At 35.3% G+C, this 16,304-nt stretch overlaps 2 protein-coding genes across 3 annotated transcripts in view; one reads left to right on the top strand and one right to left on the bottom strand.

The window, feature by feature from the left end:
- The window catches only part of LOC149578868 (chromatin modification-related protein EAF1 B-like), a 34,889-nt gene extending 29,916 nt beyond the window's left edge, over nucleotides 1-4,973 (top strand). The window contains exons 19-23 of one of the 2 annotated variants that reach the window (XM_089832298.1): nucleotides 1,352-1,434; nucleotides 1,589-1,813; nucleotides 1,904-2,318; nucleotides 2,486-4,418; nucleotides 4,586-4,973. In XM_089832298.1, coding sequence (XP_089688424.1) covers nucleotides 1,352-1,434; nucleotides 1,589-1,813; nucleotides 1,904-2,318; nucleotides 2,486-4,354 — 2,592 coding nt within the window. In that variant the 3' untranslated portion in view covers nucleotides 4,355-4,418; nucleotides 4,586-4,973. Of the gene's footprint in view, nucleotides 1-1,351; nucleotides 1,435-1,588; nucleotides 1,814-1,903; nucleotides 2,319-2,485; nucleotides 4,463-4,585 lie in introns of both variants that reach the window. The other variant, XM_089832292.1, reaches the window with a different exon arrangement.
- A 4,277-nt stretch (nucleotides 4,974-9,250) lies between these two features.
- LOC149578867 (importin subunit alpha-8-like) lies at nucleotides 9,251-10,840 on the bottom strand. Its single transcript, XM_089801560.1, has 2 exons — nucleotides 9,405-10,840; nucleotides 9,251-9,287 (listed from the first exon to the last, which is right to left on the bottom strand). Exons 1-2 carry the CDS (start codon nucleotides 10,838-10,840, stop codon nucleotides 9,251-9,253), a joined length of 1,473 nt encoding a protein of 490 aa, XP_089657686.1.
- Nucleotides 10,841-16,304: the final 5,464 nt, after the last annotated feature.

The raw sequence follows: 16,304 nt of genomic DNA, 5'->3' as shown, positions 1-16,304 counted from the left end.
TGGATGGTTGATTTTTTTTAAAGTCTAGGAAGATTTGTTTCAAATTTTCAAAAAATCAAATCACAGTATCCAACACGGCTCAAGAATCTCGGTTTTTGGGCACGTATGGAACTGGTACTAAATGTGTATCTATGTTGTATTGTATCCATAACCAATATGGAGATGGGAATATGTGCGCCCAGGCAGAGGATAGTAGTATCTAGTTACTTTGATCTGATGATATTGTAATTCTGCTTTTATAACAATGGGGCGGAATGGTGTAAGTTGCCCTTCTATTAGGCCTACCCTTTTTTTTTTGGCATTTAAATAGAGGCCATCTAGCTAATTGTAGGATTCCATTTTAATGTTCATGTGGTTGGGTGAACTGCAAGGATTGAATGTTTAATTTGTCATATATATTAGTCCTTTATTAAGTTGGTGGAAGCAAGCATAAAGGCATGCTTACTATGTTGGTTTCTCATATGCGAAAGAACTGATTAGGATTATCTGTTGGAATGGAGACCCTAGAGACCATGAAAGATTGTTACTAGAGCTAAATCCTAAACATATACATCTGCACCTCCAGTATAGGATATACAAGATGCTTTTGATATCATGGTGCAATTAATTATTTAAGCTTTTCGGATAAATGAATATGATAGGCAGTCTTCATGCTGAATATTTCTGACCAATAATTTAGTGAGAGTTTGAAATCTGAAATGATTTATGTAGCTTGGTATTGATATAAGATATTTGATTATTCAAAACTGCTGTGGGCTTATACTAGGTCAAGAAAAATAGTATGAGCTCGGCAAGACTTGGCAAACGAAATAAGTAAAAAATAACTAGAAGTTACTAATCATTAAGAAAAATAATCCATCTTTGCTAGAAATGAGTCCTACCTCCAGTAAAATATTGTCTCAGCTGTTGAATTCTTCAAAACAAGAATATAGATGCTAGAATAAAGGAGAGGCATTTTCATAGCTCCTATTTTATCAAGTGCTGATTCTCCAAAGTTGTGTCAGCTAGAGTTGCCAGAGTCAGCATACTAGGCAAAATTCTCTTAGATTTGCTTTGTCCCAGAAGTATGTTCTTCTTTATTTCTTTGAAGCTGTGTGAAGCATGATGTTGTAGCCTTTAGTTGAAATGACTAGTGAGGTTTACTCTGCTTAATAGATGATCACAATATATAATCATGTGGGCATGTTTGTTCAATATATAATCATGTGGGCATGTTTGTTCTTGATCCCCTTTAGTATGTTCTTGCCTGTAAGTTCCGTCTTATAATACTTTGGAGCATGAGTAATTTGAATTAGTGGAGTTCTGCCTGTCCAGTGTGCTTGATCTTGCCCATTTCTTCTTTTTTTGGCAGAATGATAATCAGGAACAGAAGCAGCGTGCTCAAGAACATGCTTCACATTTTATGGCAATTCAAAATATTGCTGGGCCGTTTACGTGAGTGGATAATGCCTTCTAGAGATTCTAGACATGTGAAATGCTGTCAAAATAATTGATTATTCTCATATTTACGTTGCTATGCACATAATTTCAAAGAAATTATTTGATTATCTGTTGTTTCTAATATGATTAAATTTTTTTTTGAATCAAGGCCGTTAGATTTATGTGATAAACCTTCATCAAGTACAGAGATATCACCACAAGGCTATCCAATCCAGGGACCACATACTAGTGGCATGCTCAATTCATTAGGAGCAGTTTCACCTTTGCAGCCTGGATCTGTTGGCATTCCTTCATTGCAAGGTCCCAGTAGCCTGCCACTGGGTGGTAATTTGGTGGCTTCATCATCTGCAATAAATGTGGCAGGAGCTTCAAGGTGAATCATAGTGATATTTGGTTAGCTGAACACTTGCATATCTTTCATCTGTTTGTGGACATATTCTGAATTTACATTATTACATGATAGGGATATGCAGCGGTTTTCATCAGTAAGGCCTATTTCTGTTAAAATGGATGAGCAACAACGAATGCAACAGTATAATCAAATGATTGCCGCAAGAAACTTGCAGGCCCCTGGTGTTTCCATGTCAGCAAGTCATCCAATGGGCTTGCCCAACTCAAGTGATCGGGGGTCTCGGATGCTGCCAGGAGGGAATGCGGCAGGTTTATTGCCTGGGCTTAATAGAGGTATGCCAGTGCCCAGGCCTGGATATTCTGCGATGGGAGCACCTGGAATTATGAGTTTGGGTTCTACAGGAATAAATAATATACTCCCTTGTAATGGTGTTGGATTGTCAACTACTGGCACAGTAACTTCTGGAGCTATTTCTGGTCAAGGGAGTTTGATCCCTCGATCAAGAGATTCAATGCAGATGCTGCGGGTGAGTTGTGTTAGATTATAGAAGATTTGACTGGTGCTAAATTCTAGATTTCACCTGAAGTTGTGTTGTTATTTCTCAAGGTCATCATTGTTTTAATTTCATGTTTAGATTGAAAATATTTGTTACTGTCTTATTGCATTCTCCTTTCTTTCTTTCATGATTAACAGCCTAGCCAGACTCCAGAGGATCAACGGCAGATGCTAATGCAAGAGCTTCAGATCCAGCCTGCTCAGGGAAATGGTCAGGCTGCAGCTCCATACAGTACCTTAAATGGTTCTTTCTCTAACCAGATGGCTTCTTCTCCAACCCAGAATTACACTGGACAGCATCAACAGCATCAGGGACATGGTAATTTGCAGAGCTCTCAATTGCAAAATGCTAGCCATAGTCCGGCCTACATGATTCAATTGCAGCGTCAACGACTTATACAGCAACAACATTATGTTTCAAATGGTTCACAACTTTCACAATCACAGCCACACCCTCTTCCACAAGCCAAACATGCAATGTCGACTGTCCCTAATAACACTCATCAACAACATTCTTTACCACAACATGTGCTGCAGCAACAACATACAGGTGCTCAACAGCAGTCAAAAACACAGTCACCCCCTGGTGTGCAAAATCAAATATCGCAACAATCTGGCCCTTCTGCCATGAATACTTCCATATTAAGTTCACAGAAGCGGCAACCGAGTCTCCCACAGACACAAGGACAAAATTATCAGGGTGCTGGCCAGTCAAACATATTACAACAAAATCAGATGCAGAAGCAGCATCAACAGCGACAACAACAACTAAAACACCAAGCACAACCACAACAGCAACAAAAAAGCCAACTACAAGGTCAGCAGCAGCAGCAGCAAAGTAGAGTGTCAAAAGGTTTGGAGAGGGGTGGTATGATGATGCAGAATATTGCTGCAGATCTTGGTCAGGTTAATGGGCCTCAAGGGCCTGTAACTGGAAATCAACACCCTGAGAAAGATCAAATGGTGCAATTAGTACCTGGGCAAAGGTTATTTCACGGCTCTGGCTCACTTCAGCCAGGGAAACAGATGATACAGTCTGCTATGTCAGGACAAGGACAAGTTACTGGACAGATACCAGTGAGCTTGCCTCAGAATTTGGCCCTTTCCCAACAGCAAAAGGGATTTGTGCAGCAATCCTCATTGAAACAACAGCCTTCATCTTCTTTAAGCACAGACAACCAACAAGCGACAGTTTCTTCTCCAAGTGCAGCACAATTGCAACAACAGATGCCTTCCTGTCAAGCACAATCATGTTCTGTTCCCATGTCCTCGTTATCTTCATCATCCCAACAACAACGACAGTCTATTCAATCACAGCAGCTTGCTCATCGAAAGCTACCTCATCGCCAGTCTGGACCCGATGTTGGATTGCAACCTTCGTCTCAGACCAGTAGGAGCTGTGTGCCACAACAGGATCAGGTTGCATCTCAGCTGTCATCTCAACAAGGACATTTAGCATTTCAGGTTGGATCCAATGTGGGAGTTCCTTTAAGTACAGCCTCTGCAGCTCCGGCCTCATCTCTTGCCGATACTGTTCATTCAAACAATAATGTTGTAAATTCAGTACAGTGGAAAACAGGGCAGAGTGTCACTCAAACAACAAGCATGCCTTACAGCTTAAATAATCACAATGGTGTTCCGGGTACCCAGATATCTCCCACTGTCAGCACATCTGGAATGTTGCTTACCTCAACAAATGGAAATGCTGCGGTATCAACGACCACTTCATCTGGTATGTTGGCTTCTGGAACAAATATTGCAGGACTTCCCCAACGACAGTATAGTTCAATTGGTCAAGTTCATGGGCACAACACAGGATCCCATACACCAATTGGGGCAAGACCACCACCAGGACAACAAATCGGTGTTCAGTGGCAGCCCCAGCAAACAATGTCTCAACAACAGCAACAGCAGCAGCATCGGCAAACTCACAATGTGATACAAAGTTCTATTCATACTAGTTTAGGAAGTGGATATAACGAGCCTCCAACTTCTGGACCAATGTAAATGAGATTGGGAGCTGGTCTGGGTGCTGAGCTTCACTATCAAGGAAGTTCTTTATCTAAGACAGGTGATCCACTTTGTGGCCCCATGCATTTGTACCATATTGTACAGGTACATGTACTTCAGATATAGGCACTTCTCTTATTTATTGCTTGAGCAAGTGGCATCATAGTGAAAAATGAGTGATTCATAAATTTATCTAATGTCTAACCATGTATATTGCTGAAAATACAGCTAAGGCTAGCACATGTTCAACATTTTCTTTGGAGGAGTTCACAGGCATCAATGATCAGATCTGCTACAGGCACTGTTTTCGGGACTTTTTGCAGTAACAGAATGCTGTATTCTGCCATTCTTTGTATTTTAAGTTGAACTTAATCTGGTCGAGTAGGACTCTTGTAAAGATGAACCCTTTTTGTAAAGATGTATCCTCAATTGGATGCAAATTGGATTAAGCCAGGTGATCCAGAAGGATTTTGTTTTTTCGGTTGGATTATTGTTTCCACTTTTAATTTATTTTTGTATAATCATTACTGGTCAAGCTAGTTTGTAAATTTTACAATACAAATATTCAATCGATAGGAAGCTCAGAAGTCCTTTTGGGCCCTTTTTAATGCAATAAGTTCCATTGAAGAATTTTTTCTTTTTGAGTATCCAGGATTCAACATTCTTTGATGTCTACATGAGGCAAGGTGATAAGAGTCCTTGGCAGTAGGGTTTTGCCTGTTGTTTGTCTCCTAAAGTTCAGATTCGCTAAATAGTTCTGGATACAAGTTTCTAGTTTTACGAGATTTCGACATATCATACAAGTGTATTTTTCCATAGGTACTATTACAATATTATGTAGAAAACAATTTTAAATACAGACGAATTTACATCCGTGTCCCGAACTAACATAACAATATAGCTTCTCTACAGCATACACAGACCAACAAGATGTTTGATTTTCACATGACAACAGCACTTGAAAATAAATGTTTTCCTATTCTTAACTTCTTTGATCTTGTTTAATGTTTATAAATGTTATATTTCACTTCATTCTGCATATGTTTTTTCTCCTAATAGCTGCTGTACATTTGGAAATTATCATTCAGAACGAAACGGCTCCAGTCTTGCAGTCAGCAATCATTTGATCTAAAAAGAAGGAACCACACTTTGGATAGATCTTTCAGATCACGTTGCTCTAAAGGGGTTTATTCATAAATGCCAACCAATTTTAGTGCCTGCATTCAATTATTATACCAAACCATGTTAACGGAATTGCCAAACCATGTTAATGTAATTGACAGACGAGCATATATATTATCTGAAAGCTGCCTCTTAATTTAATCATGTAAGTGTTTTCTGTATCAATATTTTGGATCAAACCCATGATCGGTCATCAGGATGTTAGAGAGCAAGAGGATGAAAAATAGATCATCCTACCAATCCGATATATGGTGAAAAATTAATAATTTTGCATATTTGTCAAATATAATTGGACCCGCTTATTCAAGAATGCTATATCCCAGGCAGTATTAATATTTGGTAACTACATCAGAACCTGATTTGTATAATTGATTCACAAATTGGCCTAGGTTAATTATACTCGGTATGCCCACATTTTGACACTAATTTATGAAACTGATATACCAATTGGCCTAGTTAAAACAATATTTTGTGCATCCGCAATATGACCCTGATTAGGGGAAGAGGCTTAGTAACCAACAAGGGGTCTAATAACTGTGATAGTTTTGTCATAGATACCCCCAATTACCACTTTTGAACGAGCCACACAAAATGAAACTCATGTACTAATAACCAATCCCATATGTATTAACAGTCGTGATAGTTTTGTCATAGATACTCCCAATTACCTCTTGAAAGAGCCCCCAAAAATGAAAACTCATGTACTAATAACCGATCCCACATGTATCATTTTTTAGCTTTTTTGGTTGGTGATTGACTAATTTGTGCACCACTGTTGAGACATTTCATAAAGACTATTCAGACTTTTTTAATTACGAGTACTGGTATTTTTTGAGTGAGCAACTACTGGTGACAATCAAGGAGTATTATTACGCGTAGAATTACTGGACGATGCCACTTCATAATTATCTGCACTGATGAAGCTATTGACAGACACTGATGAAGCTATTGACAGACAAAGGCTGAGATGATGATGTAGACCCTGGAAAACATATTCAGTTGTTAGTTCAATGTTCCTTCCATCTTCTTGGAACTAATGTATTTGGACGAGTCTGCTCCTCACGTATCTAGAACTCCTAAATCATAAATTGGAATTTGTCGATTTTTTCAGTGTACCTCCGTCAGTGAGTGGAGGGCTTAAAGCTAAGAAATCAGTTTTTGGTTATTCACTGATCTCTCTGTAGAGATCGTGGAGTGCAAAGTGGTCAAAAAGTGTCATTTAAAACACTCGCCCTATACCCACTATGTTCGTCTACATTTATACTCTGGCTGCTATAAAACCGAGTAAGATTTTTTGACTTAAAAAACCTAAAGTGGCCTTCATTGTTTCAAACTTGACATGCACGATGTCAATCCCTATTCATAAAATAAAAATTTTGATGTGTTGGTTGCAAATTTTATTAAAAAATTTACTAATTTATTTAAGAATATATAGTTAGCTCTTGTATGCTATGTATTTTTTAACAAATTAAAGTATTTTTCGAGGCTTATCTGGAATACGCTTAACATATCAGTTTGCCGTCATGATTTTGGTCCATTCACATCATGTCAGGCATGCAAAAGTAGACGCGTCGTTAATTTGAATGTTTTGTCAGGATTTAAGTTGATCTTCGTATATTCATGATCTTGTAAGCTGAACTTTGTATATTGACGAATCGTTTATGTTTAATGAAAATGAACAAGTAACGGATTCGTATTCATAAAGTTGAAACTGGCCATAAGGAATAGAAATTGCATGTTATATCATAGAAAATAGCCCTTGTAAAAACACAAAATAGCATATTTCGAAGAGATAAAAAGTTTCTGGTGAGTTGATCTATGAATTTGGAGTTCAGGTCAACAGTCACATTTGGATTTTTGTTAAAAATAGTCAACATTCACATTTGAAATTTTGTTAAAAATAGTGAAAAAGGTCAATGGACTACGCAGTTATCAGAATAGACATTATAGTAAGGGGAGACTTTAAAAAAAAAATTGTACAAAGTTTTTTTCTTCGGTATAATGTCTATTTTAGTTGCTGTTGCATAGCTATTGTCATTGGTCTATTGATGAAGTTGAAAGGGTTTAAATGACTTAACTAGAGATCAAGTGTTTTGAATGTAAGACCCTTAATAAGGGATGAGACCAAGATATTGTCCAAGTGAACCTGGTGAAATTGATACCTCTTTCGTATAGAACTAAAATTACTTTGTTAAGACCCTCACTGGGCTGGTGCACTCTGTGTCTCTGTTAAATTGCCATGCTCATGGTCTGAATTTGTAATAGACAAAATTAATTGACTTAAATTTATTTAGAGAAATACTAATATTGATTTATAAAACTTCTGATTACCATGTTATTATAGTGCATCTATCTATTTTACTTTGTACTTGATTTTATCTTATTCAATTTTCAAAATTATTATTTTTCTTTTTACTTAAAATTTGAAAAATTAGAGCACTCCCTTAAAGTTAAATGACCACTTCCCCTATTGTAAATGTTATTATGTGTACTAGTCAATTAAATGCATACAATAGAAATATAGACTAGTCTAGAAAATAAATACAAAATATATTTTCATATTGGGTATGAAAACAATATATAAAAAGTAAGTACTTGTATGAAGGTAATGTCCAAAAAAGATAAGGTATTTTGATATTCAATGAAGTGTCAAAATTAAGAAAACAAATAAAAAAGATTTCTTCATTTTTAGGCATGAAAGTAGTATAAAAAAAAATAAGAGTACTTTTATAAAGACAATGTCCAAAAAAGATAAAAGATACTATGATATCCAATGTACATGTGGTTCATTATATTTTTATGATTGAAAATATTAAATTGGCCAAAACTTTGTTTTGCACTTTGAACAATAAATCTATATTTTGGTAGGTTTGAGTATACAAATCCAGTTCAAATCCTCACTTGCAAAAACCTCTTTGATTTGTAGAAATGGTTTAGAATGATATGTAATTTTGAACCTTATTATATAATTTTTTTAATTAACTTTTTGAAATAATAATATTAAAGATAACTTTGGTAGATTACTGACATTTTTTCTTTGGTCAATCCTTACTAAGGTTTGTAAAAGATTGAAAACAATTGATCTTAACCATCCAAATGTTACAAGATGAAAGTGTGCATATAGTATATTTTAATGCACCAATGAAAATGTCCCATATAAATCATGACAAACAAATTTCACAAAAGTAGAATTATGACTTAAGAAAGAATCTAAATTTTAAAATAAACAAGAACTAAATATAAAGAAATGTTCCCAGATTCACAATGGATGCCATTGTAGAATTATGACTTAAGAAAGAATCTAAATTTTAAAATAAACAAGAACTAAATATAAAGAAATGTTCCCAGATTCACAATGGATGCCATTTTAATAAAAATATAATGCAATTCACATTTGCAACCTTTTTTTTCTCCAAAATATAAACATGACTTCAAACTCTAATTTTGAAACCCAGTGCATAGAATCACAGAAGCTGAACCAAGATAATAAGAAATAACCAGATTTTTAGATAAGAATTTAACATATGTTTTTTCATAGGGTCTAACATATTTACGGGCATCTCAAGAAAATATAAAAGCTTGATTCCATCTCACCTCTTCGGTGTATGCAAAAACTCCGAGAAACCACTATTACAATATTTGAAAATAATATGTTTGATGGAATGAAAAGACTGGACTAATATCACTCAGCAACCCTTTTGTTGCATCAAATTAGCGCTTGAATTGTTCTCTGAAATGATCTGGAAAGCTGGGACACAAAAACAGATTCCAACTTAAACTTATCCAGGTCATTGGATTTTGGTATTTCAACAAAAAGGGAGTTCAAAATATAGATTGGCATTCAATTCGAACGTTTTAATCTTACTTCATTCTCTTGAAAATATTTTTGAAATCAGTGCATGGCTTCTTAGCAGGAGGAAATAGAAGACCACCTTCCTCTGCATCTGCATCTACCCATTGATCACTTTGTGTTTGCGTTCTATGGAAATCCCTGAGCTTAGTATTCCTGAAAAGATGTGGGTGTTTGTTTTCCTCTTTGATGAACCGCAACATCCTCTCAATTCCATCAAGGCAAGTTTGTGCGAGGCTTTCATTGCTACTTGTAATCAGATCACTGAGGAGATTTGAACAATCAAGATCTACAAAGTACACAACCTGTTCTTCATTCCCATGTTCGATACCATTAACAATGGTAACAGCCGCTTCTTCCTTCACACTATCTTCTCCGTCTGCAAGAAGCCTCACAACTGCATCTATCACTCCTCCATTGATTGCAAGCTCAATGTCATCTGGGGTTTGTCTTGTGATACTCGCAACCAATCTACAAATCTCACAATGAATCTGCTTCACCATTTTTGACTCTCCCTTGTCACCACCATTTGACACAATTGCAACCATTTGAGACAGTGTTCTGCCATTGATGACCTCCTTATAGCTCTCATGGTCTGCAATGTTGGCCATGGTTTCCATGACGGAAAGAAGCAGTTGTGGAGAATCATGGAACATGAGCTCAACAAGGCAAGGGCAAATGCCATTGCCAATGATAGATTCAACACCCTCAGGCCCTTCAGAAAAAGATGTAAGAGCCTCACAAGCAAGCCTTAGTACTTGGGGATCTTCTCCTGTTTCAAGAATCTCCTTTAGGGTTGGAATGGCAATCAGAGTATCCTCAATGGGTTTGCACCGAATGATGTTTACGAGTGCTTTGAGGGCGAACCAGAAGATCTTGAAAGGGGATTTGGGTCGATAGAAGAAGGGGAGAAGATTGAAGATCATGTCTTCCGTTATGACTCTGCAATCAAAGGATTGCAGAGCATGATCTGCAACAATGGCGATGGCCCTTACTGCCTGTTCTTGCACATCTTCATTGGGGGAATTCAAGAGGTTGATGAAATAAGGCACTGCATGGTTTTCAATCAAAACAGCAGTCTCAAATCGGGAGAGAAAGCGTAACATGTGAGCTGCCTCATGCTGAAGCTCTGTTGAATCATCCCTTGTCAGACAATCAACCAGCACGGGTACAAGTTCTCCATTGATTATGTAATCTTGGAAGCTGTAAATCTTTCTGAGCTGACGGAGAGCTTGAAGCTGCCTAAGTGGGTCTCCATATTTCACTTCCTCTACAACTCCTTGGAGAACATCACTGGTTACCCCTTCATCTGTTACTGATTCTTGGTTTTCAATGATATAGAAATACAGATCAAGATTGGCTTCATCATCTTCTTCTTCTTCCACTAACGCTTCTCCATTTCTTGACAAGGAAAACTGCTTTGTGCTGTCTGTTCTCCTAGAGGCTGCCATTCTTGTAGAATTAATGTCTCAAAGTAAAATGGGTCAGAGAGATTTTAAGGCAAGAACAGAGTACACAAATTAGCTGAGTCTTGTTCATCCCTCAAAGAAACAAATGCTTACCATCCCGCACCACTGTTTTTCTTTGTTTTATTCAAAACCAGCCCAAATCATGCCCATCTTTTCATTTTTCAAAACAAGATTAAAGCCTCCAAAACAAATCTCGACGGATGAGCATGTTGACAAGCAAATTGTGATTTCTTTCTTATAGTTCATACTTCATGCCGTGCGGAGTCGATGGACTTGTATTGGAATGGGAAGGTTATTTTTTATTTTTAAAAACATATCTGACGATATATATACTATTTTATATTTGTTATTTAGATACTTAATTGTGCTATAAATAAGGCATATATATTTTATTTTTCATTTTGAACTTCTAAATTTTCTTTAGTGAGGATGAGTTTATCAAATGATATTTAGTGTTAGAATTTCAAGTGACAACTCTTGGACTTCCATTGTAGTTTATAAATTTTTACAAGTTGGGAGATTATGAGTGAAATAAGCAATTTTATATGATTCTTTCTTCTAATTTAAATAATTGCATTTTAAGAATTTGTTTGAATTGGTATTTTTAAATGTTACTTAATTTGTTACTAGTTAATATTAATAATTGAAAAAATATATTTTCTATTTGTAACAAATTGAAATTAACATTTATATTATCATTTATAAATAATATGACATATTTAAAAAAAAAGGAAGATTTAAAAAAAAATATTTGCTAAATATTCATGATTTCCATTGTTTTGATAAATTTTATTTTATTCTAAAGTGGCTTAAATCAATTATTTAAACATTTAATAAAATTATATATATCTATCTATATGAACTGACATAATTATGTAAACAAGGTTGCAACATAAGTAGGCTCTACACAAATATTTGTTTGAGTATTACAAAAACAATGATAAATCTTATTAAGAAATGAATGAAAGAGCTAATTGTTTGCCTACTAAATCAGACTAATACCTAGGATAATTTACCCTATAGTTGTAGATTGTACATCCATCCAATAGTTATTAATTCTACTTATAGGTCCATTTATCTATCAACCCAAGGATGTAAACTTGAAATAACACAACAAAATATATGCACTAAGTTACCTCAGATGCCATCACTATTCTATTGAAAGAAAGGAAAATAATCTTTAGAAGTACATATTGGATTCTAATCTTATCTTATCAAAGCTTGAACTATTATTAATAACCTAAACAAAATTCAATAGTTTAGAGATGTATCTACTATGTCTGCCTTTGCTACTCACAGGTTTTGGTACATAGTGGTTGCAAGAACAACAAAGAACTAAACAAATTTTACAAAGACAAGGAATGGAAATATTCACTCACCAAGTGGGCCCCTTGGGCGAGTGAATAAGAATAACCATGCAAGTTATTGAAATGCAAACATCTCCCTTTTACTCATAGTTGAAAATGAAATGTATGCTTCAAATTGAAATGATACAACTTTGTTGCTTGGAAAACTACAATATATTGACTTCTATCTTACTACACCCATTCCTACGAGAAGTCTTCCAACAATTTATTTAAAACAAAAGATTCTAACTAAATTCCTAAACTATTGGTCATCTTAGTTAGATACATTAGAAAAGTTAATTCAATTACAAATATATTGAGACATTTTCTCAAAAAAAAGGAATAAGTCTTCATCATTGAATGAACAATAGAAATATAGGCGACTTCTAATTGGATTTTCTCTCCAGCGTAATAGGCCTTAGATGATTTGTTCATAATGAGTAATAGCTAGGCTTGACTCATTGATGATGGTTGGTCTTCCACTTCTCTTGGTGGTTATTAAACAGGTCTAGGGATCCACATGATGATTACTATCCTTAAGCTTGGATGACTTGGTCCTATAGTCAATGGATAGTAGCACAAGCATATATCCCAATTATGACACATCACTACTACATTTGGGCCTGAATTGCGATGGAAGGCCGTTGCAATTGTGATGGAAATTTGTCACCCAAATGACAGAACCATGAATTGGCTCCCATCAGATTTTTGCTGTCTCAAATTGCGACAACAAGGGCACCCGTCGCAATTGTGATGGATAAAATTGTCGTAACTTGGAAGAAGGAAGGGGCAAGAGTTCATGTTGAGGATGTCACAATTGCAACATTACATCATCAGAAGTATGACGTCTTAAGCTTCCAGTCCAATTGCGACGTCCATGCAATAGCTATGTTGTGGGAGCGATGTTGATCCATCTAGGGTTGATGAACGTACCTTAGTAAGTTTCTTGTGTACTTTGTGACAAAAATCAGGAATGAGAGGTTATTAGATTGAAGAGAGGCAAAAATGAAAGGAGACTTTTGTGTTGAGCCAGAAGCTAATCTATTGTTTATTATTTGTATCCGTGGGTAAGTAGCTAGTCTGTAGTATTTATATACCTTGTACTTTCTTGGTCTTTATATAGTGATAGATTTGGCGGACTATTAGCTCTCTAGTCTATTTTTCATTAAAAAAGAGTAAATGTTTTTTCCCTAGATTTTATTGTAATATATTTAGATCTCTTCTATTTTAAATAAAGATGAACACAAAATTATTAGTCTTTGCCAAATTCTAATATATGTTTTAAGTAGGTTTTTTTTTTCCCCCATTTTTTGAGTTTCTTATTTTTCTTATTCAATATCAATGATATGCATCCAAAGACAAGAATAATTTTGCAACTTTTGCATTTGAGGCAAGTTGGTCCTTTTTCAGCTTGACCTGTCTCTTTTGCACTTTTTGTTTCTAAAATAGTGGTTAGTGATTGCTTTTAGATGTATATACAATATTCTAGTGATATTGACTTGTTATAGCACTTCATTTTAGATCTTCAATGGCATCTTTCTAAAAGTGAACAGAGCAACAATAAATATGTTGCATCGGGTTGAGCCATATGCAACCTTTGGGTATGTTCTTGGTAAGTTATAAGCAATATGTAGATCAATTTTTTCTTATTTCATAGATTCTTGTGTCTACTATTATTTAATTCTCTTGCTTAATTTTTCTAGATATCCAAATTTAAAAAGCATAAGAGATTTGATTTACAAGTGAGGTTATGAAAAGGTTGATAAGCAACAGATTCCTTTGACTAACAACTCTGTCATTGAAAAGGTACTTGTCAGTGTAAATAATTAATTATTATTACACTTTACTTAAGTTTACTTAGGTTAAATGCATTATTTTATTAATTATCATAAAGTATGCATAGTTAGATGAGTTGTCTTGTTGACAACACAAGAATTTGCATAATCATCTGAGTTGTCATGTAGACAACACAATTATTTTTACTCTAATTAAGCACATGGTGTCTACAACATCTCTTTATGAGATATAGCTCAGTGTTCTTATCCTCTCATTATCACACTAACTTTTGTGCTCAATGGAGGATGATCCACTCTTGGTGGACATGTGCTTAGTTGTGAGGCTTAATTTGCTATCTCCTAGTCAGTCTAGAGCCCTTTATATACAAACACTTCTATTGTGTATGCACACATATGATATTCTCATTATTGCTATTCTGATCATCCATTATTGGTCCATATTGTGCTAGTGCTTGAGCTTCTTGATCTTGATGTTATTTTGCCCTAAGGAAAATTCTTATAGCACTTGTGTTCGTGATGCCTTTTTGTGTTAGTCAGTATGCTTTCTCAATGCTTATTATTTCTACCTTGTTTCTTGTGAACATGTTTTAGGTAAATATGGCATAATATGTATTGAAGATCTTATCCACGAGATTGTTACTATTGGCCCCAACTTCACAAAAGTGAACAACATTTTGTGGCCATTTAAACTTAGTGCTCCATCCAGTGGACTAAAGAAGAAACACAACCACTACATTGAAGGTGGCGATGCTGGCAATCATGAAAAGTCATACATTAAGATTAGACTGGTCAAGCATCCTAACATTGCACAACTATGATTAGACTAGTCAAGCATCCCAACATTGTACAACTATTTTAAGTCATGGAAAGAAAAACCAAAATCTATTTTGATATGGAATGCATTATGAGATTCTCATTTCCCTAGCATCTATGAAGGAGTCTTAGGTTCATCTAGGGGATCAAATCAAGGATTTGGCTATGCAACAAAGAGTTGCATGGGACAAAGTGTTAAAGTCCATTGGCATGATTCAAGGCAAGCTAAAGGAAAGGAAACAAAAAAGAAAAAGAAAGGAGGAAACCCATGGTAAAGAGGAGGGTCTTCAGATTGTCACTAAGGAGGTGGATGACTTAGGGGATGCAAATTCCTCTCATCCTTCTCAAAGAAGCCCAAGGAGATGAGAAAGTAGTGGTCTTATGTTGGGGTGTGGTTACGGTGTCGGAGCTTGGTGTTGGTGTGTGTCTATGGGTTTTTGGTTCATGTTAGGTGCTAGTTTGTCTTTGCTACCTTAACAGTTTAGGATTTTTGTTTTTGTACTATTTGGTGTTGGTGGCAATTTAGTTTTTTTTTTTTTTTTTCTAGTTTTGGTGCTAGTTTCTATATTGCTTCACTTTTTTTGAACCCTTACTTTTTGTGCACTGGACTTGGTATTTTAATTTTAATTTTTTTTTTGAACCCTTTCTCACTTTAGCTAATCAGAAAATTTCAAGACATTTTAAGACACACCAAAACCAACAAATATGTTCAATATGTTCCTTTCATATTGTCAAAATATTTATCAAAATAAATTACTTAATAATTTAGTGTGAGGAGGAAGCTAATTCTTACAAGAATGGTATTTCTCTGCACCACATAAAAGTAAATCTACTGAACTTGTGTTCTCTATCTATTATCTTCATATTGTTAATGTATTTATGGTAACAATTTACTTGAACAACATCCAGTTAAATGTGGGAAGGTTTTAATTCTCACTGGACTGGTATTTTGAACAACATGGATCCAAATGTGGATTATTATGCGAATCACAAAGCAGAACATGCTGGATTATATTTTGCACAATATCTATTCTGTTACAGTGTTACTAGATGCCACAACTTTATCAAAATGCAAATAACCCTTCTCCCTGCGAGAATATAAGGAGACTTATCATATGCGAATATATAACTCTTTCCAATGAGAATATAAGTAGATTCATCACATGAAAATAACCCATTACATGAAGGAATAATTTAATATTCCAAGCTCTACTCATTTTCTCTATTTAAAGGATGGTAATTAAAAGCAATGATAACAACCAGTCCAGTCATTCACTCATTAGTCATATTACTCAATAAGGAGTCATCCTTCATAAAGGATTGAAGAGATTGTAGTAGGTTATATAGACTATAGTTAATATTAGTAATGGCCAAATCAATAGTCAGAGTGAAAGTTGTATCTATCAAAGCATTCTCCTCCTTCAAGATTGAAAGCAGTGACATGCACAATATAACATGGTAAATACTTTAGTCCAATGCTATTTTTTTTTA

This window comes from Cupressus sempervirens, chromosome 1, assembly GCF_028749045.1.
Source record: "Cupressus sempervirens isolate cs-2001-9-10 chromosome 1, ASM2874904v1, whole genome shotgun sequence".
NCBI lineage: Eukaryota > Viridiplantae > Streptophyta > Pinopsida > Cupressales > Cupressaceae > Cupressus > Cupressus sempervirens.
The sequence above is the reverse complement of the archived record's forward strand: the minus strand, read 5'-3'. Positions and strand labels throughout refer to the sequence as shown.

What these genes read in the sequence shown, in the direction of transcription:
- LOC149578867 (XM_089801560.1), bottom strand. Translation starts at nt 10,840, where the DNA reads ATGGCAGCCTCTAGGAGAACAGACAGCACAAAGCAGTTTTCCTTGTCA. An exon ending in AATATTTTCAAGAGAATGAA is followed by an intron (nt 9,288 to 9,404) that starts GTAAGATTAAAA and finishes TTTGTGTCCCAG; the next exon opens with CTTTCCAGATCATTTCAGAG.